The sequence below is a fragment of the Equus caballus genome, chromosome 2 (assembly GCF_041296265.1).
Source record: "Equus caballus isolate H_3958 breed thoroughbred chromosome 2, TB-T2T, whole genome shotgun sequence".
NCBI classification, from domain to species: Eukaryota; Metazoa; Chordata; class Mammalia; order Perissodactyla; family Equidae; genus Equus; species Equus caballus.
The window spans coordinates 27134494-27162446 of NC_091685.1; the positions used below are offsets into that span (position 1 = coordinate 27134494).

At 37.9% G+C, this 27953-nt stretch overlaps 1 protein-coding gene across 50 annotated transcripts in view; it reads right to left on the reverse strand.

The window, feature by feature from the left end:
- Positions 1 to 27953, reverse strand: part of EPB41 (erythrocyte membrane protein band 4.1) — a 174559-nt gene that overhangs the window by 58880 nt on the left and 87726 nt on the right. For all 50 annotated transcript variants that reach the window (XM_070260603.1, XM_070260596.1, XM_070260585.1 and 47 more), the window contains exons 5-9: positions 22296 to 22338; positions 17486 to 17561; positions 14606 to 14824; positions 5445 to 5532; positions 410 to 562 (exon numbers count right to left, since the gene is read on the reverse strand). In XM_070260603.1, the coding sequence (XP_070116704.1) occupies positions 410 to 562; positions 5445 to 5532; positions 14606 to 14824; positions 17486 to 17561; positions 22296 to 22338 (579 nt within the window). The remainder of the gene's footprint in view (positions 1 to 409; positions 563 to 5444; positions 5533 to 14605; positions 14825 to 17485; positions 17562 to 22295; positions 22339 to 27953) is intronic.

The window sequence follows — 27953 nt, forward strand, 5'->3', positions numbered from 1 at the left end:
AACTACTAGAAGTTACACATACAAATAAATTTTAATTATATTAGGTAAAAAATTGGTGGTGCAAAACATGAGTAATCCAACCCCACAATTTAAAAATCTTGTGCTATTTAATTTAAAAATATTTTTCCATCAAGATTTTACCTGAAGTCAATAAGAACAAGTTTATCAATCCAATTTTCACTTTTGGTCATTATATTTTTACTTACCTAAAAAAAACTGTCCAGAAGACCAGTAGTAAGGAATAGAAGAAGCAATCACAAGACTGATTCATTTAGAAAACAGAACTATCAGCTCCTGAATAATTAGCTACAGAGAGACCTCTTAGATGATTAACAAGGAAACAGAAAGGAAGAGATGTTTTAGATATGGTCTGTATTTGATCCAAGGGGAAAGAAACTCAATCCTGTACCTCTCCAGGCCGAATCTTGATGAAAAAGCTGCTACGTTTGTAAGAAATCTTCAGCACTTTGGGCCAAGGAAAGCGGTTAATTCTCAGCTTATCTTTGTAAACCAGAAGGCCACTAGAGCAGACGCCCAGGATGATATCCACCCCCTCCAAGTCCTGAAAAAGGAAAGTGTTAGCATTTCAGTCTTGAACAAAGTACTCACCACACTGTCAACTATTATTACATAATCTGAAGATATCAACAGCCAAAAAGCACTTACAGAACACACAATGAAAAATAAAGCTTACCCTAACAATTATAACCCACGGGACTATTCAGTCTACGTAAAAATGTTCTTACTACACAACATTTAAAAAAAATCAATGCTATTACCTATCACGAATGTCTTAAAAACGTCCAAATCAGACTCAGTAATTCTATTTCTGTAATCTATTCCAAGGAAACAATTCAAATCTCAGAAAAAGCTTTATACATGAAAATGTTCCGAGTGCTATAAGAGTGAAAAACTGGATATAACCTAAGTATCTAAGCATTAGCATTAAATCTTTGCCCATTCATATGGTGAAATACAATGTGACCATTAAAATAGTTATAAAGAATTTGGGAGATAAATGGGAAAATAATTGTGTTGTAATATTAAATAAAATAAAGCAGGATAGGGGCTGGCCCCGTGGCCGAGTGGTTAAGTTCGCGCGCTCCGCTGCAGGCGGCCCAGTGTTTCGTTAGTTCAAATCCTGGGCGCGGACATGGCACTGCTCATCAGACCACGCTGAGGCAGCGTCCCACATGCCACAACTAGAAGAACCCACAACGAAGAATACACAACTATGTACCGGGGGGTCTTTGGGGAGAAAAAGGAAAAAATAAAATCTTTAAAAAAAATAAAAAATAAAAAAAAAATAAAGCAGGATAAAATTGCATATACAACTTAATCCCAGCAATATAAAAAATACATAAAAGATTAGTATACCAAAATGTTAATAATGGCATTCTTTAGGTGGCATAATTATGAGCAATTTTGTTTTGGTGAGGAAGATTGTTGCCAAGTTAACATCTGTTGCCAACTTCCTCTTTTTGCTTGAGGAAGATTGTTGCTGAGCTAACATCTGTGCCAATCTTCCTCTATTTTGTATGTGGGACGCTGCCACATCATGGCATGACGAGTGGTATGTAGGTCCGTGCCCAGGATCTGAACCCACAAACACCAGGGCACCAAAGCAGAGTGCACAAACTTAACCACTACACCACCAGGCCAGCCCCAAGTAATTTTTCATTTTAGTTTTCTACATTTTCAAATTATAATAAACATGTATTATCTTTTTAAAAAAAATTTAAATATCACAAAACTAATATATATGTAAAAAATTCCAACAATACAGCAAGGATATAAAAAAAGAGTAAAATTCTTTCTCCTCCCCCCACACCTCTTAACAGTAACCAGTAATAATTTGATAATTTCTAGATTATCCTATTTTCTAGGCACATACAAATATGTGTGGATAATATCCATATATATATATATATATATATATCACCTTTATAATCAGGAAAACAACTAGAAAAAAACTGCAATTCAGTCCTTGTGGGTGGAAACTGCATCTTAATCATTTCTATATCACCCCAAATACCATCTATTATCAACAACATGCTCTGTAAGTGTTTACATTGAGTTTGTTACCTACTCATATTATTATTCATAACTTATTATGGCAAATATCAGTAAATCCTTTGCCTCTGATTTACAAAAATCTTGATTTATGTAGCTTGATAAATTAAAGAATTTCAAGGTATTTTAGCAACAACATACATTAGGCTTAAACCTGTAACCATTACTATCAATCACTTCATTATTAGTGACTCTGAGGGAATATCTGCTTTTCTCTTGTCCAAGAAACACGGACATCCACATATCTAAGCCACTGAAGGCACCAACCGCTATAAGGAGCAATACAACCGCTACCACCACCGCCACCCCTTGAAGCCACTATAAAACGTCGCCGGGCTTGTACCTCATCTATCTTTACCACAGTCCTCCTAAAACTGAGCCTTTGCATCCTCTGAAAAGGCTTTCCTTAATAATCCAAAGAGAGACGCTAATCTACTTTTACCATGCCCATCTGTATATGAAAATTCTAGGGTAAACATTCATGTTCTCATTTTGGTCTCCAGTTCCAAAATACTCACACCTATCACTATCATAACCAGCAAACAATTACTACGGCAGCTCTGGTTTTATGTTTAAGTCAGCAGACCATATGACTTCCTGGAGGCCAGGGCTTAGGGCTCTGTATACTACCAAATGTACACGCACAATTATAATTCTTGTTTTTCTATAATAAAGTGGTCATCCCTCCAAAATTCATGATAAGTATAGAATTTGACTCTATTCCTGTATAAACTCTGTATGAGAGAATCTCAGATTCTTATAATTACTGATGTTAAGTATATTAAATTACAAATACCCCCAAATCAAGAAGGAATAGTAAGATAAAATAAAGCCATGTTTACATGCCTCTTTATTAAAGAAATTTTAAAAATTAAATATATAACATTAACCATCTATGTCTATAATTCAAGGAGAACAAGTCTCACCTGAGTTAATCTCTACAGATGACTATTTACTCAGATAAGTAATCAAAACTCAGTTCAATGCTTCTAGACTACTACTTTTCCCAAAATGAGTACAGAGAAACATATTAGTGCCTATATGTGTTATGTACAAGCACAACAGAGAAATAATTACATACAGCTCCAATTCAGTGACTGCACAATTGAGAATTTCCCAGAAGATGCCCTCTTGAGTTCTTAAAGCCTATGGGTACAGTTACATCGCTCTCTTAATTATATGTTTTGGAGAAACAATTTGCTTTACAACATTTGAGAAAGGAACATGCTGCCTGACTTCTTCATTCATTCCTGATAATTACTGAATCGACACCAGCCTCCAGCAGAAATAGAGAAGCAAGACCTAACAATTTCAGTTCTGGAAATACACCCGATCTGATCTTCCTACCATCTACTTTAGAGATTCATAGAAATTACAGTACTCAGCCCAAAACAATCCAGAGCAACATCTTAAGAAAAACCACTAACATACAATGAAATTTTATCAGAATTAATAGAGTCTAGATAGAGAAGAAACTTCAGATATCAGGTATTCAGGTTGGGAAAAGTCTGAAAGGTCATTTAAGTCCTATCACCCACAAGATGTTTGAATGTCCTTTTCTAAATTCCTACCAAGTGATTATTTTGCCTGTTCTAGAATACCTCCAGCAGAGAGCTCACCGCCTTCTCAGGTAGCCCGTCTCATCTTTGAATAGCTCTGACTATTAGACAACTTGTTGAATTGAGCTGAACAGTATTTCCCTCCACTTTCCATTTTATTGGCTCTAGTTTTATATCTTGGAGACAGTAAAATCTCCGCTTCACATACCAATCCTTTAAATACACGAAGACAGATACTATGTTTTCCCTAAACTGTCTCTTCAGTGGGCTAAGTATCTCTGCTCCTTTGCCTGTTTCTCATGGGACGTGGTTTTGACGCCCCTCATCATGCGTCCTAGTTAAGTTCCTCTAAGTGAACCTCAGATCATCCCGTGAGCCCCTTCCCTCACAAACTCCTCAAGCCATTTCAGCAGCTGAAGATGAGAGAAGTCAAGCAACTTCCCTTAAGCATTCATTCTATTAGGTGGTATTAAGCAGAACTAGGATTAAAACTCAAATTTCCAATTCCCTAACCCAGTGGTTCCCAAATGAGCCACTGCGTTTGATCCCGTGTGCATTAGAATCACCCAGAGAGCCTGTTACAACAGATGGCTGGGCTCCACCCACAGAGTTCCTGACTCAGTAAGTCTGGGATGGGGCCTGAAATGCGCATTTCTAACAAGTTCCTAGATGATGCTAAAGGCTGGTTCAGACACCACACTTTGAGAAGCACTACTTTAGGCCAATGGTTCTCAGATTCAAGCATGAATGAGAATCATTTGGGATGTTCATTAAATCTTGAGATTTACTCTCGCCTCCAAAGTAATTCAGTAAATCTGGGAGGAGCCTGGGAATCTGCATATTTAATAAACACCCAGGTGATTCCAATGCAGGTGATGTGGCTGTGAAACATGCCTTGCTGCCACTCTATACTTTCAAAAGTACCTGCATTTTAGGAAAATATCAGTTCTTTCACTCTAGGTGCTATATCTTTTGATTCTTACAGTGGCTTAGGATGTGAAACTTCATTCTGATGGCAGAATTGCAAAGGGACAATTCAATTTATACACTGGATCCTCTTGATTGCGTCAATTGATCGACTTAAAATTCTTTTTTTCTCTTTAAAGATTTTTTATTTTTCCTTTTTCTCCCCAAAGCCCCCCAGTACATAGTTGTATATTTTTAGTTGTGGGTCCTTCTAGTTGCGGCATGTGGGACATCGCCTCAGCATGGCCTGATGAGCAGTGCCATGTCCGTGCCCAGCATCCGAACCAGCGAAACCCTGTGCCTCCCAAGCAGAGCGTGCCAACTTAACCACTCGGCCACAGGGCTGGTCCCTCTTTTTTTCTTTTTAAATTGGAGCAGGCAAACTGTAAATTCTTTCCCAGTTCTTTCACTTTATATTTCTTTGTCCCTACATGAGCCTTATATGCTCAGTCTTTTTTTTTTTTTTTTTAGGAAGAGTGGCCTTGAGCTAACATATGTTGCTAATCTTCCTCTTACCCCTCAACCGCCCCACGAAACCCCAGTACATAGTTGTATATACTAGTTGTACATCCTTCTAGTTCTTCTATGTGGGATGCTGCCTCAGCATGGCTTAATGAGTGGTATGTAGGTCTGCGCCCAGAATCCACATGGGTGAACCCCAGGCTGCTGAAGCAGAGCATGTGAACTTAACCACTAGAACACCGGGCCATCCCCAGACTTAAAATTCTAACAAGAGCTACTCTCTGTTTTGAATGTTTTATAATACCTCAGATAAAGGTTGATAATAAGTATTATATGACACAGGTTCCACACATGCATATTAATAAAGGCCAAAGTTATCATTACCTTTGCTTTGTGAAGGTCAACGCCATACATAGACAACTTTTTGGCATTCTCAAGAAATTCCAGGTCGGCCTGAGCTGGAGTCATGGACCTTTGATAAATGAAAATAAAAAACTCCTTCAGCGTCACAGTCTCAACATTTACAATAATAACATTTGTATATTAAAAGTACTTTATATAAACACATAAACATACATATACCAAAATGTATTTAGATCTATTTCATAGTCCTGAAAGTAGAATGTTACAAAGAACTCATCACTATCTGTGTCTAAATAACTGAAATACGCCTTAGAGATTGGAGAAACAAGTCACCAAAAAGATGTCCGAAGAAAGTTTTTTAAAAAAATCCCATCAGTTTCCTTAGAGCTGCCTCCTGCCGCCATCAGTTCTGCCCCTCCCACTCCCCAGCCTTTTTCTCCAGCTCACATAAACTCCTCCCACTGATTCTTCTTGCCAACGAGGTGACCAGATTAAATCCTCTGGGGGCATGGTACAATTTACAATATCCCCTTAGCCGCCTTTTTCTCTCCATACCCCTGAATTGAGTTATTATGGAAATTAAACAGGAGGGCAGCTGAAGTTACTTAACTGGAGACTCTTAATGGGGGCAGGCTTGATGAAAAGAAAATCTCTGGTAACAGATGGTGTCCTGCCCACTGATCTAAATAAAATAAATTGGTTAATGGAAGCATGTAGATAATAGGGCTGCTTTCTCTGTTATTAAGATGTCTTCATTACTAGGCATATAATGAATTAGATTTGTTTGAAAACAACCAGTCTCATTGTCTAAACACTCACTGTGATGGTCTTTCCTTCTCCTTTATAACTTTCCTCTTTTGAAAAGTGCTCATGAACTGTTCTGTTAAGCTTTGAAAAAAAAGATATGACTCCTAGAGCTGCACTTATTCAGACCAATCCAATATAACTTCATAGTAACAATAATGCAGCCACACCCTCAAAGAAAATCCATGTAACTGCCTAGTTCCCGTAAGATTTTCCCGTAAGATTGCCTCAAGCTACACAAAGCAGCGGTGGCCTATTCACTTAACAGGAGGAAGTCTCTTGCAAACCCATCTGTCTTTACGCTCATTAAAAAGAACAAAGGGTTCCGTGGAACAACCACCAAAAACGAAAAAAAAACATCTCAGGAGAGAGGCTGAAGATTTGTTAACAACTCAGTCTCCCTGAATAAACTTCTTTTCACAAGTGCTAAACCATTATAGCTGAGTTCTATTTATTAATGGATCTGAAATTGAACCCTAAAAAAAGAGAATGGAAAAATTAACACATATGCAAGTCTGCATACTCAAGTCATTAAAAACATCTCAGAAAAGTTCTGTAGTTTTTTTTCCCCATATAAGTTATACACTTTTCTAGTTAAGGTTACTCCCAGTTATTTTTTGTTTGTTGTTGTTATTATTATTGATGGCTGGAATTTTAGGATTTTGAAGCTGGAATGGAGCTTGAAGATTGCAGAGTCCAACACTCTCATTTCGCTGATGAAGAAACAGGTCATGGGCAAGTTAGGACTTCGTTTAAGGCAGCAGGCTTTAGTCGAGACTTATGTCACATCACTGCAGCTGGAATCCTGGCTCCTGCCCTTAAGACCTGGTGTCTCCCTCAATCTCCTAACTATAAAGTAAGCATCATAATAATACCCACTTCTAGATACCAGGATAGGCAATGACTTTTTTGTCTTTGCTGAATGAATGCATGTGACTAGTAGGATAAAATGAGATAACGGTTGTGAAACTGCTTTGTAAAATATAAATTTTTGTTGTTATCGCAACCTTAGGTTTCTGATGGTACAGCAGTATATCTATATGCAGCTCACAAAAGAGAAATAATTTTGATCACTTGAATTTGAAGACAAATTTTAAAACATTAAATGAAGCAATATGATAGAATCTTCCCCGGGGCCAACCCAGTGGTATAGTAGCTGAGTTTGCGTGCTCTGCTTCAGAGGCCCAGGGTTCAGGGGTTCAGATCCTGGGCCTGCACCTACGTACTGCTCATTAAGTCATGCTGTGGCAGCATCCTACATACAGAATAGAGGAAGACTGGCACAGATGTTAGCTCAAGAACAATCTTCCTCAAGGAAAAAGAGGAAGATTGGCAGCAGATGTTAGCTCAGGGCCAATCTTCCTCACCAAAATGAAAAAAAACAAACCCCAAAAAAACCACCTTCCCCACACTCACTCCTCCAACTCTAAGGGACATTAATGGGGTCAATTTGAATATAGATTTACATTTCAAACTGTAGTTAAATGCTTTTCTAAGTGAGCATGCTTTAAGCATATATTAAGAAGAGATCTTTAATTTTAAAACTATGGCTTTCTTTGTTAGCTTTTTTTTTTTTAAAGACTGGCACCTGAGCTAACAACTGTTGCCAATCTTTTTTTTTTTCTGCTTTATCTCCCCAAATCCCCCCTGGTACATAGTTGTATATCTTAGTTGCAGGTCCTTCTAGTTGTGGTATGTGGGCCGCTGCCTCAACATGGCCTGATGAGCACTGCCATGTCCGCACCCAGGATCCGAACTAGCGAAACCCTGGGCCGCCGCAGCAGAGTGCGTGAACTTAACCACTCGGCCACGGGGCCGGCCCCTCCTTGTTAGTCTAAGATAATTTATATTTGGGGTTTAGCTGATACCTGCACTTAAAATTTTTTATATAATTTTAAAATTTTTGAAACACACAAACTTAAAAGTTACCTGCAATACAAAAATTTTTTCCTGAACCACTTGGGAGTAAATTGTCAACCTGATGACCCAGCACTTCCAAAGACTTTGGTGTGTAATTCCTACAAACAAGGACATTCTCTTACACCACCTCAATACAACTGCCAAACCAGGAGATAAGCATTCACACATTACTGCCATCTAATCCTCAGACCTCATTCAGCTTTAGCCAGTTGTTTCAAAATGTTCTGTACGGCAGAGGCACCCAGTTCAGCATCAGGATTTTCACTTAGTTCCTGTCTCTTTCGTCTTCTACAGTCTGGAACAGTTCTTTAATCTTTCTTTGACTTTCATAATCTTGACCTTTTGAAGATTACAGGCCAGTTATTCTATAGAATGTCCTTCAATCTGGGCCTGTGTGATGTTTCTCCATGAGTTACTTCAGGTTATGCACCTTTGACAGGAGTATCATAGAAGTAGCCCTGTGTTCTCCTGCGTCCTATCAGGTGGTACACGATTTCAATTTGTCCCTTCACAGATGATGTTAATTTTGATTACTGATGTCTGCCAGGCTTCTCCTCTGCGAAATTCCTCTTCACCGCTTTGTAATTAATAAACATTTTGTGGGAATGTATTTTGAAACCTTTTGAATATCCTACTCCTTGTCAAACTTTCAATTTATTCATTTATATGAGTATGGACTCATGGATTCTCATTTTGTTCAATGCAATATAATAAATTATTTTCCTTTTTTATTCTAGTGCCTAAATTGTCCCAGATTCGCTCAGTGAGGGCCTCTCCAAGCTGGATTCTGTGTCCTTCTGACCAATTCTCATCATTTTTTGACACCTCCTCTGGCACAATGTAGAATTAGAGTGTGTGAGTACGTATATATCTGTGTGCGTACCTATTTATATCTATCTATCAGAAATCACGAGTTCACACTGAAACCTCCCGTTCTGATGCAATACCACAAAGATCATTTTATTTCTCTCTCTCCTTAATTTGTATCTCCTTTTACTGACAGCGAGAAACTTGGCTCTAATTATCCTTGAAATATTGACTAATTTGATCAACTCCCTGTATATAACTCTCATCACTGCCACTGATCCCTCTCCCACGTGGATGCCCTCACCCACGTGGACTCTGAATCCCTCAGGCTGGGCTGCTCCCCACACATGGATGTCCTCCTTACCTCTCTCAGGTTCTGACTCCTGGTGTTAGGCCACCCCCTCTATGGACATCTTCTTCACCCTGCTCAGCCTTCAACACCCTGTATCAAGTACCACCCCCTATGGGTGCCCTCTACCCTATGCAGGCCTTACCCCAAGTGGATGCCCTTCCCACTCTGCTCTGCCTCTGATAACTACCATCACACGCCCACACATGACTACCTGCTTCATCCTATCTGAGCTCTGACTCTTCATGCCAGGCTGGCCCCCCACCCATGCACACTCTCTCCACCCTCTGTAGGCCCCAGTGTCTGCTGCCAGTCTGCCCCTCTGCGTGAATGACTATCTGGCTCTACCTCACCTAATGACTTTAGAACAAAATCGTTTCAGGAAGCTTTCTCTGATTATAGAAATCATACACATTCATTGTATAAAATTTGGAAAATATCTTTAAGAGCATAGGAAATAAAAGAAAATCTCCCATAATCCCACCACCCATAGACATTTGTGCATGTAAGTATAACACATATTTTACAAATTTAATATCACAAACTAACTTATTTTCAACTTAAATTTTAAAGATCATGGTTTTTCCTAAATTTTCCAAGACTCTTGAAAGTAATAGCAAACCAGCTGGGAAGAGATTAGATACCTCTAAACCACAAGTACTGTCTTGGATTTATTCAGTACCACCTAATAATTTACGACTTGAAAGTAGTGCAGCTTACAAAAGAACCCAGCCAGGGAGCCTCGGCGCTGGTTAACTCTTGCTCATTAAAAAGAGAAGTTATAACAAAGTTTCCCGTGTTTATTTTGAGCAAGTGGGGTCAGGATATAGATCCATTCAGTCAGTTCCAGTGTTACGTGACAGCCTTTTAATAACATTTAGTTGCGTCTCCTAATTAAGGACTGTGATTTCAAATAATTAAGTGGGGGAGTACTGAAACGTTTACATACCTTCCTAGTACCCAAAAATGGAGGGCAGTTAATTTGAAAGCTTGATTTGCTAGTGTAAATGTAAAGTGTTAATTATAGCTTCAAAGTCTCTGTCTGGGCAAAGGGCCATTACTAAGGCTTCCACGTACGTAGGCCGTCTTCTGTTTATCTGAGGACCAGGGTGGTATTTGCTTGTACTTTTCAACGCAGAGTGAAACGCTTCTGCCTAAGCAGAAGTTTCTTTGGATTGGCTAACATGCCATGTTGTTGAACACAATTAAAATTTCCACGTGGCTTTCTATTTGTGTGGGTTGCCAATCTCTCCAAAAAGGAGCAAGTAAATTCCAGGATGACAGACTTCTAAATTTTCTAGTCATGGAGATCCATTATTACTCAATTTCTATCCATATCCCTAATAGAACATCAACTGGACCATATCCCTCTGTCCTCTGAGATTGTTTCACTTATTTGGGTTTAAATTCTAAGTTCCAAAGAGTGGTTCTCTAAACCCAGACTCACATTCATCACTTGTAAAACGAGGATAAGAATTTATTTTATTTTTTTTAGTGAGGAAGATTCACCCCGAGCTAACATCCATTGCCGATCTTCCTTCATTTTTTTTTTTTTTGCCTTGAGGAAGATTAGCCCTGAGCTAACATCTGTGGCAACCTCCTCTATTTTTCGAACTAGGATGCCTCCACAGTGTGGCTGATGAGTGGAGTAGGTCTGCACCCCAGATCCAAACCCATGAATCTGGGCTGCTGAAGTGGAGCGTGTGGAACCTTAACCACTTAGCCACAGGGCCGGCCCCAAGAATTATTATTATCCTAGCAAACATCTGAATTCTCACTATATAATAATCATTGTGCTAAGCACTTTACATGAATTTTCTGATTTAACAGTCACAAAATTCACATTATCACCCTTATTTTTCAGATGAAAAAATTGAAGCTTGGAGAGCTTAAGTAATTTACTAAGAGTCATAAAGTTAATAAGGAATATCTGAATTCAAAGTAAGATAGGCTGACTCCAGAGCCTATGCCTTTGTCTTATTGCCTAGCTCACTGGTTCTTAAATTTTTTGACCTAAGGATCCCAGCACTCTTTAAAATTACTGAGGACCCCAAAGAGCTTTTCTTTATGAGGGTTTTTTCTACCAATATTTACCATATTAGAAATTAAAACTAAGAACACTTTAAAATATTTATTAAATCCTTGAAGAATAACAATCATAAACTCATATTTTAACATGAATAACTTTTTGTGTGAAACATAATATTTTCCTAAAAGGTAGTTAAAAAGTGACATTGTTTTACAAATTTATAAATTTCTTTAATGTCTGGCTTAGAAGACAGCTGGGTTCTCCTATCTGCCGCTGCATTCGATCTGCTGTAGCACGTTGATTTGGTAGTATATGAAGAAACCTGATCTCACACAGATACACAGATGGAAAGGGGAAGATGGATGATCAAAAATATTTTTCTTTGATACTACACCAAAACTCAATAATGACAGTTTCTTAAATGTTAGCTGCACTGTGAAATCTGAAAACATACCAATGAACTTTTTGTACCATGTTACATTAAAATCCATTGATCTATCTTGCGTTCTGAGTGGACCTTTTTCACCCATGCATGACTTTGTAATATCATGCATTTCACGTCTGAAAAATATTGGTTCATCGAGTAATACAAGTTTTCGAAATGTTGATACATTTCATTGTATAATAATATTTAAAAAATCATATTCATTAAAATCATCACCAACTTCATCAGAGAAGTCTTTAAGTATTTGGAACCTGTCAACATCATGACAGCAAATATAAGTCTTCCAAAATTCTAATTTTCACTTGAAAGCTTGAATTTTGTCATTAGCAACAAATACTGTCAGTTGTTTACTAACTCTAAAAGTACTGGCTCACTTCATTTTTGAGAAAACATCTGCCAAATAACCAAGTCTGAATAATCACAGTTACTCATTTTTTTCCGAGTGAAAATGGTGTTCCATAAAAAAGGTGACTAATTCAGCTCATAATTCAAAACAATTACACAAATACTTTTCCTGGAGACAACTGTTGGACTACAGTATGCAGCCAAAGGGCTTTATGTGTGCTTGCCATTTAACCACATACAATATTAAATAGACATATATTTAAGATTTAATAAAATTAACACTTTTTACTGCTTCATCAAGAAAATTTTTAAGTGAACTGGCCCTTTTAGTTTTATTTTTAATTTCAAGTTAAAAAATAAAATAAAAGTACATATTGGTAAAGAATATAATGACTACTAGTACACTTTGGTGCCATTTTCTTGATTTGTGCTCCACCCATTTCAACACAGTGAAAAAGGCAAATAATATCTTAGTATTATTATGAAAAGAATTTCAACCTCATAAACCCCTTGAAAGAATCTTGAAGACTGCCAGGGGCCTGTAAATCACTTCTGGAGAACTGCCAGCCTAACTCATAAGGGTGGTTATAAAGATTAAATGTGGTATTGTATATAAAGTGCTCAGCATAGTATCTGGCACATAATAGCAGACACACAATAATTAGCTGCTTATAATTATGATGATGATTATGTAACAATGCTACAAAGGAGAATAAGCACTGATGAGACTATAAAGCCCTCCCAAATCTGAGATTCTGCTATAATCAAATAACAAAAGAATCATCAGAAATAGATTTAAGGGATCTATGAAAATCTGTCACCACTGTTTTCCGCTGTTTGGCTCCACAGCAGCAGTAAAATATTTCCTTTTATTATTTTACTATTTGCCCAAAGATTATACTACTACTAATAAAAATCATTTTTAAATTATTAGAAAGTAAAAAGAACATTCCCCTACAATCCTGACATTCTAACAAATCAAATTATTTTAATTGATTGTTTCTTCCCATTATGTGTTTTTGTATGTATATATGTATGTGAACATATATTTATCTTTTTACAAATACATAAAAACTTCTAGAATCACAATCAGAATATAAATAAAAATATTTAAAAATGTACTTAAGGACAATGCAACATCCTTAAGTTACATCAACAAGTCGAAAGTGGTGCGTTTAGTGGTCTTAGACATCCGGGCATTGGAATGTGTATGCCTAAACTTGAAAAGCAAACTTTGGCAGTTCTCCTTGGAAACAGTGTGATCCCAGGAGAGAAGACTGATTCTTATAAGACCACTGCTATGTAGATTGTAGACGTTAAGGCCCTTATTATGGTTCCCACGACTGAAGCACCAGAACCTACAGGGGCAATAAGGCAGCCAGGATTGGGGCACCTTGAGTTACAGCTCACTTATTTGAAGCACCCCAATCCATGCAATGCTAATGGGGTCACTCCAAGGAAAACGAGATGGTGCAATGGCTGGACAGAATACTTTTTACTACCATGGAAAGCCTACTAAGACCAGTCTTTGGACTTCTCTCTTAGCGGTGTGACCTCTGGAGCATTGTAACCCAACTCACGCTAACATAACTCAGGGTACTAACTCAAGGCCAAGATCAGACATTCACATTAATAAGTTAAGTCAGCTGGTAAAATTTAGCCATAACAAGTTACTTAAATAATAATGGGATATATGGTAAGAAGAAACAAATTATTCTGGCACTTCAATATTGGCTAACATTTATTGAATTTTTACTACATAAGACACTGTCAAGTCTTTCCACACATTACCTTTTATTATCCTATAAATCACCCTATTTCCCCTGAGGTAATGATCTCCATCAGACATATAAGGAACCTGAGGCTCAGAGACATTAAGTGAATTACGCAAGGTCACAAGGCCAGGACCAAGCAGAGCCAAGATTTCAACCCAGCTCATTCTGACCACAAGCCCTTGCTCTTGATTACTGTGTTATGGTACTTTCCAACATTACCAATTATTGCCATGAAAAAAAGCAGTGAATTCAATGAAGACTTTAAAAAATACCTTCAGGGGTTTCATGGGCCCCCTGAAGTCTACCCACGGACGTAGATCTCAAGTTAAGAACCCCTTCTCTAAGGATGTCAAGAAACTTAATACAGAATAATAAGTTTAAAATCTGAAAAAGAGAGAAAAAGGTAAGGCAGTTATAATAATAGTTACTATTTACTGAGTACCTACTATGTGCCACACCCAGTGCTTAATGCCCTACATACATTACCTGATTTAGTTTTCATCCTACAACGCAACACCCATTACTCTGATGAGAAAACTGAGGTGCAGAGGGCTTAAATGACTTGCCCAAAGAATTTGGAGGGAAACTGAGCTCACGCTGACTCTACGGCACCACGTATTGGCTAAGACAAACACGTGAATCCATCCCAGGTCAAGGGTTTAAACTTATTGCCAAAATAAACAAAGAAAACCCTGGAGACATATTTACCTGTATGACTTATGCAGTTCCATGACCTTCTCTTCAAGTTCCTTGGTCTGATTTGGGGCCAGTTTAAAATCACTGACATAATCTGCACCATGGAGTTCTGGGTCATAGTCTCCCAGCTCAGACTGGACGGTGTAAGAACCTAATAACGCTAAGGTTGCAAAGGAACAAGGCAGACGTCCTGCAACTATGTCCTGCCGAAGCTGCAGACATAAATAATATCTATAGCCAAAAGAGAGAAGATGTTACCATGTCAGCAACAACAACAATAACAAAATAGAGAGAGAGAAAAAGGAAGAACAGGGTGAGCGAGGGAGGCAAGGAGACAGAAAAAAAAAAGAGAGATTAAGTAAATATGAGATAATATTAAAAATTGTTCAGTCTAGGTAGTGGATATACAGTTGTTCGTTGAACCAGCATTTTTTCCTTTCCATGTGTTTGAAATTTTTCCACATAAAAAGTTAAAAAAAAAAAAACCCTGTAACTACGGTGGACTCGTGGTTGGAAAGCAGTTTAGAAAGAAAAGAGAGGGGCCGGCCCTGGGGTGCAGCGGTTAAGTGTGCGTGTTCCGCTTCGATGGCCCGGGGTTCACCAGTTCGGACCCCGGGTGCGGACATGGCACCGCTTGGCAAGCCATGCTGTGGGAGGTGTCCCACATATAAAGTGGAGGAAGATGGGCACGGATGTTAGCTCAGGGTCAGTCTTCCTCAGCAAAAAGAGGAGGATTGGTAGCATATGTTAGCTCAGGGCTAACCTTCCTCAAAAAAAAAAAAGAAAGAAAAAGTTGGGAAAAGTAGAAGGAGGTAAAGAAACTAATATTTTGTTGAGAGCACTAAGTACCGTACATATATAAATTATCTAATCGTCACACAAAAACTTGTGAGGTGGGTATCAGTGCCAGATTACAGACAAAGAGGCAGCCTCAAAGGCTAGGCTTGCTCAAAGTCAGATACTAATAAAGGCTGGTTGACTCCAGAATTGGACCCTTTCTTTTCTATCACACTGCTTTGCCAAATGTGTACATACTACCCTTTATAAACAAAGGTGACATTATTGACACATTTTCACTAGGATATGAACATTTTTCAGTGTGTTTTTCCTCCAAGATGGGTTAAGTTGCATGCAGCCTTCCACGTACTATCATCTTGTAAGACTGATTCCACCTGTGTGCTAAACTGTTGGGAATTCAAGTTTGGGTTAAAACAGGTCAGTTTTTAACCTGTACGTACGTAGAGTGTCCCTACATACATTAGACACTCCTCTCTGTCAGTATAATGTTCACACCTATGACTCTGACCTCCTTAGCACTCGTTCTAACTGACTGAGTTGACCACTTCAGACTTTTTACCAACCAGGAAAACCGGAAGGTTATGATTAGATTGAAATTCCTATATTAATTAGAATCATATCCTAGCTTTGACCATAGTAAGATGTTGAATAACAAAGGCAACAGCAATAGCTTTTGCTCTCTAGGCTCACTACCTACGTGTTTAAAAAAAAAAAGAGCAGGGGCTGCCCCGTGTCTGAGTGGTTAAGTTGGCGCACTCCGCTTCAGCGGCCCAGGGTTTCCTGGTTCAGATCATGGGGGCGGACATGGCACTGCTCATCAAGCCATGCTGAGGCGGCGTCCCACATAACACAACCAGAAGGACCTACAGCTAGAATATACAACTATGTACTGGGGGGCTTTGGGGAGAAGAAGAAGAAAAAAAATTAAAAAAGAAAATTGGCAACAGTTAGCTCAGGTGCCGATCTTAAAAAAAAAAAAAAGAGCAATGCCAACCAAGTCACAAGAATCTTAAACTCCTCTAAAATGTAGGTAATTAGCAAAGATTTTTAGGGATTTGTTTTGTTTTACACATAATAAACCTCAGTGAAGAAAGATGACCAAGGAGCAACTCTAAGAGACAAATATTACCTGTGAAAAAGAAATAACCAAAACAATTTTTTCAAGCAGAGATAGGGCACCTCAACTTCAAGAATGCACTAAGGATAACTAGACAAAGAATAATTTTAAAAAATAGTACTGACATTCCACAGTACTTAATCACTTTTTAAGAGTTTACTTAGGCTATTCCCTTATTTGAGAGACATGAAAACTGAGACCCAGAGATTGTATATTTGTCTGAAATCAGATAGTTGACAGCAAAATCAGAATTAGAAAGCACTTTCTCAACAACCAACAGTTCAATTCAACAAACATTTGCTGCGCGCCTACTATGTAAAATGCTGCATGTAAGACACTATGGACATAAACACGTACAGTAGACCTCTTTACAATACACTGCTTTTCCAGTTCCTTTTTTTGTTAATATTTACATAGAATCCAGTAAAGGCTAGTTTCTTCAAAGAAATTAGTAAGCTGTTTTTAAAGAGCATAAAATTTATTTCATAAATTAATGGGCTCAAAAATTACTAAGATTCAGTTCATGAGAATCATGTACCTAGTCATGCACCTTAAAAGGGAGATCGAAAGAGCTAATAATAACATTGAGACTTGGCTTTTTCGATCCTTATAAAATAGATCACGGTGGGAGAAGAGTATTGGGAAAAAAAAGCAACCCACAAAGAGCAGAGCTATTTTGCCACTCTATTTGTGTCTTGCCCTTTGGAGAGTGGTGTAATTTATAGGTTCCCTGTCCATGGCCTGGCATAATATCCATGTTAGGCAAGGCTAATGCCCCTGCCAATTTCCTCCAGGCAAGCCACAGATATTTGAGGCTTTTAGCCTCACTTATTTGCAAGCTTGCCTTGAAGTGACCAGAAACTTCCTATCTTAGATTAACAGCTCATCATTTTTCTTCAGTTCTGCATAGGGAATTCCCAGAGCTTATGATAATGAGAATAACTTACTATCTATTTAACTATTAATAAATTATTTACCTTGTTATATCTTCTGTTAACTGTGCTGGGTCAGGTGGGTAAAACTTTACATTAAATATGAAATTCCAAGGGACACCTGTAAAAATAAACACAAAAGAAATTTATGCTTATGCCTAAGTTTCTGACTGCTAGAAGCACCTAAAAATATTCAAAATATTCTTTTTTTCCCCTGAGGTCTTTTAATATTTTCATGCTTTGTGGAGAAAATATCACTTTTATTTAAAAAAGAAAAAGAAGAAAGTTATTTAGACACCATTTAAGAGTTAGAGGATTTCATTTTTTCACCCAACTTAATACAATAGTTTTGTTTACAAAGGACTAAAACTATGCAGGCAAAACACATTAAGGAAATCATCCTACAGGTCAACATGTTTGCAGCATGGTTTTCAAAATGTGATCTATATACTACTCAGGGTCCTCAGAGGTCATTCAAGTGATCCATGGATGCTCTTTTTTGGTTTGGGCATTATTTATTTGTGATATCTCTCAATATTATCTCAGATAAACACAAGCATTCTTCCTGTTAACATGGGTGAGATTAGGAGATTATTTTAGAAATAAGAAGGAAGAGGTAAGATATGTTGCTCCTAGAAACTATAGCTCTAATAAAAATATTTTACGTATGAAAAATACAAGAGTTCAATCCTAAGACTCACACAAGAGTGTCATATTTTTTATCTACAATGAAAATAAGAGATTATGAGTAAAAGTTAAATGGAATATGCATTTCAATTTTTCCAGCTAGGTGCTACCTTTAGGGTTTTTCTAACATGACTATTGTCTTCTCAAAGAGTAGGGCCTGATCTCAGGCAGAAACAAGCATGATGAGTTATGATGCTAAAAGTTGACATTTTGTTCAGTATCTATTGCATGCCAGGCATCAGGCTGGCCCTCTTACATCACAGTAACTCATTTAATCCTCACAGAAACCCCTAGGAAGTAAGTATTACTATTTATTCATTTTATAAATATATGTATCTAAACATATGCTTAAATGTGGTTGAAATGATATATGTATAAGATCTTGTTTGTAATAGCAAATGTCTGGAAACAACCTAAATATATTTATTTATTAAGAGAAGCTATATCTCCAAGATACAGTGTTAGGTGAAAAAAATCAAGGCCAAAAGTATACATATAGAAAGCAACAGTGAAAGCTGGGGGGTAGAAAAAGTACATATTACACATATGATTATACGTACATGCACAGACCATCCCTATAAGGACACAATAAACTAGTTATAGTATTTGGGAAACCAGGAAGGGGAACTCCCGGGGAAGGAAACTGAGAGGCCAGGAGGAAACGGACAAGAGGGAGACCTACCTTAACTCCAAAAAATATGTTTTTAAAAAAGAGACGCACAAAAGATAATAGGTACTAGTATATTAAAATCATCTATCCATTAATCCAGATCCCCCAATGACCTCAAGTTATTAGACCTAATCAAATGAAAACATTAAAAAAAACCCTGTATTCCAATTGGATTTTTCTCTCCATTTAATGCAAAATAAGGAAGTTTAACTGTATTAGAAATAATTATATCTAAACAGAAATGACCCAAATATTAACTCTCTTACTTTTGTTAATAGCACTTTTAAGAAGAGGAACCCAAACTTTCCATGCAAGACATACAAGTCTGGGATACTGCTAAAGAAGATAGCCAGTTTCCCTGCAAGCAAGCTCAGGGTTAAACGCAATAGAGAGTGATTGAAAGTTAATCACTTGGAATGCAAAAAATATTAAAGCCAAGCTCTAGTCAGTGACCATTTTTAGAATACAATATATATAACTGTAATACTCTATAGAGAATATTTAGTGAGAGAAAAAAACGGTGGCTGGAAAAGCTCTAAAAATTTTTAATATTAAAATTTCTGCCTTCGAACTCAGCAACACTTCAATGACATTCCTGCCAAAAGTGTATAACCCGAAGACTCATGTACCACGAGGAAACATCAGACAAACTCAAAGTGCCCACTTACAAAATCACTGGTCTAGACTCTTCAAACTGTCACTGTTATAAAATACTTCAAAAACTCAGGAACTGTTCCAGATCAAAGAAAACGAAAGAGATCTGACAACTAAATGCAAAGTATCACCTTGGACTACAGAGATTAACCCAAAATGTCCATCAATAGGACTGGTTATACATATTATGTTACAACTATAGAATCATTAAAAAAGTTTTAATGAATGAAACAAATTTATATATGTTGATATGAATAATACTCCGAATTATGTTAAATAAAAAGATTGGTTGCATATTTATATTAAATACATATAAATATATCCATATTACTTATACTTAAATACATATTTATATTAAAATATATGTGTACGTATATACTCAGAACATCTCTGGAAAGAACACAAAAAATTAGTTAAACGACAGAGGTAGAAGGGAGATTTACCTAATACCATATTTATCTGTATCTTTTAATTTTATACCACATATTTATATCATCTACTTAAAAATTAATTCAAAGACTACCTATAGCATAATACACAGTACAAAACAATGTATAGCATGATTGTATTTCTGAAAAGCAAATTCTATATATGCCTAGAAAAAATCTTGTAGACTATACCAATTTAACAGTGATTAAATCTGAAGGACAGGATTTAGTGGCCTTTTGCTTTCTCTATGATATATTTTCATAATGTTTAAATTTTTCACAATGTGTATATATTACTTGTGTGATGAAAAACATTTTTTAAAAACTCAACCTTTGCAATAAATAAATGTCAATCTTCTCTTTGGCTTCATGAAATGTTTATATTTTGATTCCCTATTAAAGTTTGTGTTAGGGACATAGTTTTTCTTTACTATGCTGAAGGAAGAGTTTTTAATATTTTGTAAAATTTTTTGTTCTTTGTCTGCTGAGGAAGATTTGCCCTGAGCTAACGTCTGCCAATCTTCTTCTTTTGGTATGTGAGCTACCACCATAGCATGGCCACTGACAGACAAGTGGTATAGGTCTGCACCAGGGAACCAAACCTGGGCTGCTGAAGCAGAGTGTACCAAACATAACAGCGAGGCCACTGGGGCTAGCCTTGTAAATTTTTTTTAAATGACACTTAGGTTCTTTTTGTTAGTAAGAGATTTTTTTTTAATAACCAGGAAGGTAATCTACTAGATACTCTTCTCCAGTCATCATAAACTCTGGGGTTTGTTTTTTTTTCCCCAAAGATTGGCACCTGAGCTAACTGTTGCCAATCTTCTTCTTTTTTTTTTTTTCTGCTTTTTCTCCCCAAATCCCCCCAGTACATAGTTGTATATTTTAGTTGTGGGTCCTTCTAGTTGTGGCACGTGGGACGCTGCCTCTGCATGGCCTGACGAGCAGTGCCATGTCCACACCCAGGATCCAAACCAGCGAAACCCTGGGCCACCAAAGCGGAGCATGTGAATTTAACCACTCGGCCACGGGGCCAGTCCCATAAACTCTGTTTTAACTTTTCTTCTTAAAGAGTCTTCTTGCATAATCATTTGTTCCTGAGTAATATTGAATATTAAAAGTATCTTCATTGAAAGGGGCTAGGAGTTCTGCTTTTCTTGTCACGTCTCAAATATTGCTGACTTGCATTTTAAAACAAGATCTTATAGGCAGGGAGCAAATGTGGAGACTTGCCAGTCCACTGGTATATTTTGTTTCGCTATCTTAAGAAATATAAATTATAATTAGGTCTAAAGGAAAACGTTTCAACATAACAAAAATGTTTTCTTTTAAGGAACAAATGAAAAACAAAATTTGTTTTCAAGTGATAAAGAGTTAAAACTTACTAATCATGATGAATAACATCTCTTACAGTTCCTAGAAGTTTCCTCAAAAACAAAGTAAACTAAAAGGACATCTAGTCAAAAATGGGTGTAGGGGCTGGCCAGGTGGTGCAGTGGTTAAGTGCACATGTTCCACTCTGGTGACCTGGGGTTCGCGGGTTCAGATCCCAGATGTGGACATGGCACCACGTGGCAAGCCCTGCTGTGGAAGGCGTCTCACATATAAAGTAGAGGAAGATGAGCACGGATGTTAGCTCAGGGCCAGTTTTCCTCAGCAAAAAGAGGAGGATTGGCAGCAGATGTTAGCTCAGGGTAATCTTCCTCAGAAGTCTCTATCCTTTAGCTAGCCCATTGGGCCTGGGGCTACAAAATACTAATTTACACTTTTTTCGACCTAGAAGCATTCATCCCAGGACATCAGTCTGAGCAGAGTGTACAGCAGTAGTATGTCCTAGAGGGCTGGGAGCTGGGAGAAAGCCACAATGCGAGAAGCGCCACTGGCAAAGAATCCTCATTCTTCTATTCTTTTCTACTCTTCCATAGTCTCTTACACTTCGATTTGGAAGAGGACTGTTGAAAAGGGACAAAAAGAACTATAGAGAGGAAAACATGGAGAGGCTTAGAACGCAAGAGTCCAGAACAATTTAGAAGGAACAGAATGAGGCAGCAGCCTCCTAACTGCAGGCTACTACAGTTTCAATCACTACCCTTTTGAGAACCGACTCCCATATCCTTTTCCTCTTCTCATCTTTGTTCTTTTCTACCTTCTGTTTCTCTCAACCATTCCTATCTTCCCGAACTTTGCCTGGTTGTAAAAAAAAGTCATCAAGATCTGACCTACATCTCAAGAGCATCCACCTCTGCTGTATCTTTCTATTATGGAATCTCCTTCTTCCAGGGGAAGGCTTTATCTCAGTTTCAATGCCATCTGCCATAGCCAGGATTCTAAAGTGACTCAGAGCCAGAAAATGGTTGAAAATCCTCTGACCTACTAAAAGAAAGGAAGAACTATAAAAAGAGTTATAGTCACTTACCACGAACCTGCTTTTTTATTTCTTTGGCAGGATCCAGCCATGTCTGTAAAAAGAAGAAAAGGCATTCACACAGAGCTCTAAAACACATAAACAACAGAGTCCCAGAAGTAGGATTACTGACCATCTTAAAGTAGGGCCTCCAGGTCAACCTACTTTTCCAATCTTCTTTGCAATAATTTCACACAGCATAGTAATTCTGAGCACAGAAATAGGGAGCCAGAGAGCTGGGCTTGAATCCCAGCTCCTCTTCTTCCTACTGAGTGACTTTAGGCATCTCTATACCTCAGTTTCCTCATCTATTAGAGGAAATTAAAATAAGATAGTAGTAGTAGTGTCTATCTCACAGAGTTATTGTGAAGATTAACCATGTTAATAAATGTAAAGCTCTTAGCAAACAAGAAATGCTAAAAAAGCACTTGCTATTATTATTCCGTAAAGACTAGTAGAGATCTACAACCAGGATTAACCGACATCACTCATCTTATTTTCCCTCCAGCTCTGAACTCTGGTCTCATTCAAGTTTTCTACGAGTGAATGACTGTTTTCCCTGACTACTCTTGCCCACACTGATTTCCCCCCTCACTGTTCTCCAACGCCACTTAAAGTCGGCACACCATAGGGCAGGGCTCCTCAACCTGTGGTGGACCATGAAAATAACGGCACTTGAAAAGAGCCTCACCATTAACGTCTTTCACAGGCTCTTGGGAAATGTTTAAAGGAATAAACTTCTAAATTGAATTATTTAAAACATTTTCATTGATATAAGAGATATACAGAAAAGTACATAAAACATAAGTGTATAGATCAATAAAATATCAAAATGAACATACAAGTATAACATGACCATCACCCCAGAAGCCCCTCTTATGCCTCCACCTAACCCCTCCCCATTCCTTCCTCCAAAAGGTTTAAAAATGAATTTTAGTGGTATTTAGGAAAGAGGCATAAGGTGCCCCCTCCTGACCCTCTACCAACAAGGGCAAAAAGCACAAGGTGACCGTCCATTTGCCGTAGCTAAGGAATGGGCTAGAACACCATAGTCTTCTATTTGATTATACACTACTTTAACTGTTATATAAAGATAGTCACCACAGCAGACAATAAGCACAGGAGTGGGGACTAATTTCCTTTTTATCTCCCCTGCCCCTCCAATTAACACAGAAGATTAAGAAATATATGTTAGAAAATACTGCTTAATATAAAACTGTCCTTAGTATAAAAACTAAGCACACATTTGTTTAAGGCCTGTCAGAAAAGTAGTAATCTTCATTTCTCATTAAGACTAAAGAACTTCAAATTATTGCAGGTCCAGAGACAAAGAAAGACTTTAAAAGCACCAATTGATAAGTTTTCTGGAAGCTCTGAGAACCATAGTTTACACTATGCAATCCAGAACTCTTAACAAAGACTCCTTTCCACCTCATTCGAACGAACATCTCCCCACCACAATGAGGCAACTCTCTATTTCCCGTTATTTTTTTAAGAGAAATCTCCCAAGGTAAACTGAAGCTGCCAAGTTTCTTACAGGCATTCCATAAGCCATTCTGTGACTCTGGAGCTAGAATTCCTACCAGTTTGACAGAAAGAGGGCAAACTCAGATTTATGTCAATCACATGGGACTCCAAGGTATAAGCTACATTATAGAACAAATTATTGCTTCAACATCTAGACCTCCAAATAAAAATAAAAAACAAAAACAACGTTACAAGATAGTAAAAATCAATGTATATAAGAATAAGTACTTTTATGCTCAATTTAAATTACTCAATTCACAGCATTTTATTTGGCCAACAAATATTTGAGGAATGCGTCCATGTGCTAGGCACTGTAGTCACAAAAAAAAGATTAAAAATACTGCCTGTCCTCAAGGAGCTGTCAGTCTAATAGAAGAGGTGAACAGTGAAAAATGAATTTGTTTGTTCTAGATGTGGTGATTACCATGACAGAAATGTGAGAAGGGGCTGGCCCTGTGACATAGTGGTTAAGTTCTTGTGCCCACTTCGGCGGCCCGGGGTTTGCGGGTTTAAATCCTAGGTGTGGACCCATACACTACTCATCAAGCCATGCTGTGATGGCATCCCAGATACAAAACAGAGGAAGACTGGCACAGATGTTAGCTCAGCGACAATCTTCCTCAAGCAAAAAAAGGGAAGACTGGCAACAGATGTTAGCTCAAGGCCAATCTTCCTCGCCAAAAAAAAGTGTGAAATGCCACGATGGATCATAGAGAGCTCTAAAAGCACAGAGGAGGTATACCAAAATGGATTGGAGATAAGAAGCAGTTAGGCAATAGTTTCACAAAAGAACATTTGGGAGATCTAAACTGATTCTTGAAGGACAAACAAGAGTTAGCCAGGCAAAAAAGAAGACAAAGTAATTAGAAAGGCATAAAGAATAAGAGAGAACATGACACATCTGAGTCACTGCATGTAGTTGGGTACAGCTGGCGCACAGAGATAAGGAGGAGAGATATAAAATGGAAACGAATGGTAAGGGCCAGATCAGGCAGGACATGGTATTCCATGGTTAGAAACTTGGACCTTAACAAGTTCTAGGCAAGGGGGAGTCACTGAAGGATTTAAAATAAAGGAGTGGCGTGAATTAGAGGAAGCACGACTGTAGACAGGGAAACCAAATAAAAGGTTGCTGTTGAGAACGGTAATTGCATCCAGAAGAGAATAATGGTTATGGGTACAGGCTTCAAAGTCAGTCTTGAGTTCCAGTCCTGTCTCAACCTCTCCACCATTTACTAGCTGTGTAACCTTATATAAGACAATCTTTTTGAATCTCAATTTTCTCATATATAAAATTGGGATAAAAATACCCTCCCTCACAGAGTTATTGTGGATTAAATTATTTGATGTATAAAAAGCACATAGCCAGTACTCAATAAATTGTACTGATATTGATAATCAAAAGGGCCTGATGGGATAAAGTCTATGGGACAGAGAAGACAGATATTTAGGAGCTAAAATGACTGACTAGATAGGGTATGGGGGGCGGGCTGCTGCTGATGAGAATTGGTAAGGTGTTATGGTAAGGGATAATTCCCAAGTTGCTGGCTTGGGCAGGGTGGATGTGGTACTATTCACTGAAATAGCAAATACACTGAAAAGGAATACATTTTCATGAAGAAGAAAAAAATAGCAAAAAACTGGAAACAACCAAATGTTCATCAACAGTAGAATAAATAAATTATGGTATATTTATACATGCTTAAACTATCTTTGGGGATCCAAGTAAAATATTTCGATAGATAGTTAAACAAGCAGGCCTCGCAGTCAGAAGAGAGATTCGAACCAGAGATACAAATTTGGGCACTTTCCCCATACAGGTAGATGAAACTATGAAATTAGAAAGAAATCACCCAGGGAGCAAACAGCAGAATGAAAAGTAAGAAACTAAAGATAGACCCTTGGAGAACACTGACATTTAAGGGATGGAGACTGGACAAAGAGCTGAGAAGTAAACTGAGACAAATGACCCAAGCGGTAGGAGGAAAACAGGAGACTAGGTTCAAGGAATCCAAAGGAACAGAAAGTTTCAAGGATGCAAAGTCAAGCCCACGAACGCTGCAAAATAGGCACATAACATGAGGATGAAAAACATGAGGATCTTGGCAAGGGCAGTTTCAGCGGATTGATAAGGGCAGAAATCAGAGTGCAATGAGTTATACCAAGTGCAGGTGAAGATGTGGCACAGCTGGAACTCTCATTCACTGCTGGTGGGAGTGTAAACTGCTAACACCACTTTGGAAAACTGTTTGATAGTATCTACTAAAGCTGAACAACCCAGTAATTCCACTTCCAGGAATACACCCAACAGAAACGAATATGACAAATAAGAACTAAAAGACATGTACAAGAATGTTCCTAGCAGCAGTATTCATAAAAGCCCCAAGCTGTAAGCAAACCAAACACCCATCAACAGCAGAATGCATAAATAAAGTGTGGCATCGTCAAACAACGAACTATTACACAGCAACGGGAACGACGAACTGCGGCTACTTCCAAGAACACGGATGAATCTCAAAAATACACTGTCAAACAAAAGAAGTCAGACCTAAGAGAACAAATGTGTGATTTAATTTATGGAAAGTTTAAAAACAGGCAAAACTAACTGATGGTGATAGACGTCAGGAAGACAAGTGTTACCTTTGATGGGGGCGGGATAGGAGTGACAATTGTTAGGGGATGGGGGTAGTAACTGGGAGGGGGCACAAGGGGGATTCTGGAGTCCTGGTAATGTTAATTTTTTGATCTTGGGAGTGTGTTCACTTTCTAAAAATTCTTTGAGATATACATGTATGATTTGACACATCTTCCTGATTTATGTTATAGTAATCGGCAGTGAAGAAACAGATATTTATGTGTAAACTAATTTCTCAAAGAGCATTGGTTGTGAAGGAGAAGAGAAAGAGAGGGTTACAGCTAGGGGAAAGAGGCAGAAGTTAACCTTTAAAATAACAAAATATTGAGAGGATAAAAGTTATAAAACTCTATTTTAGTAGGGATCTTAAGATGCCCCCTAAAATAGCATTTCTGGATTACCTTCTAGTTTCTAGTCGAATACTTTCAGTTGCAAGGATTCCCTTTCAAGAGTCCATTTTACCAATCATATCTTGTGAGTTAAATAAATTAACATTTTAAACAGAATTTAAATTTTGTGCTTTAAAAATAATTGCATTCCTTCTCAAGCTTAAAAAAGCTTCAAAATAATATATAGATGGAGAGCGGCAATATCCTGACATAGATCTCTGTTTATTCAACTGAAGAATTACAGGAATCGCATGTGCTCTATTTTAAAACACCAGCTCACATGTTATTCCTTTCACTTGGAATACTCTATCCCCATTTCTTCATCTGGAAAATTCCTATCTCTTATAATTCAGATCTTAAGTTATTTTCTGCAGAAAACCCCTTCTAGGTGGATGCCCATCTACTGTTGTCCCATATTCAGTCCAGGAGCTCCCTGAGGAAAGACTATGTCTTTTATAGCTCTGCCCAACATAAGACAGATGCTATCTATTCAATAAATGTTTGATGAATGAACGAGTGAAGAACGCTACTGAAATAAACCAGAAGAGAGATGATAAAGTTTCAACTAAGCTTTTAAGGAGGTAAACCGAATAGGAACTTTTCATATCTTTTGCAGCAGTTATAACCTTACGTCATAAAGTTCTAAAAAAGAACATTGCTTGAGCTGGCAATCAGCTACCTTTATCTGGAGGTCCTAAAACCCACTACATACACATAAGTGATTTATATAAATCCTTGTCTTTTGAGGTAAAAGATTTATCTATAAGCTCCACAGGTCTGTCTTCTTTAACTTGAGGAATAACCATTGTTTATGCTGCTGTTGTAACCACAGGCCCACTTAGGGCCAGTTCAGACAGACCCATCTCTTCTCAACAGAGTGACTGATAAACACTCTTTCAGAAAATTTGTAGTTATGAAGCAAAAGGATGCACAGAGGGGCTGGCCCTGTGGCCAAGTGGTTAAGTTCACGCACTCCACTGCAGGCGGCCCAGTGTTTCGTTGGTTCGAATCCTGGGCGCGGACATGGCACTGCTTATCAAACTACGCTGAGGCAGCGTCCCACATGCCACAACTAGAAGGACTCACAATGAAGAATATACAACTATGTACTGGCGGGCT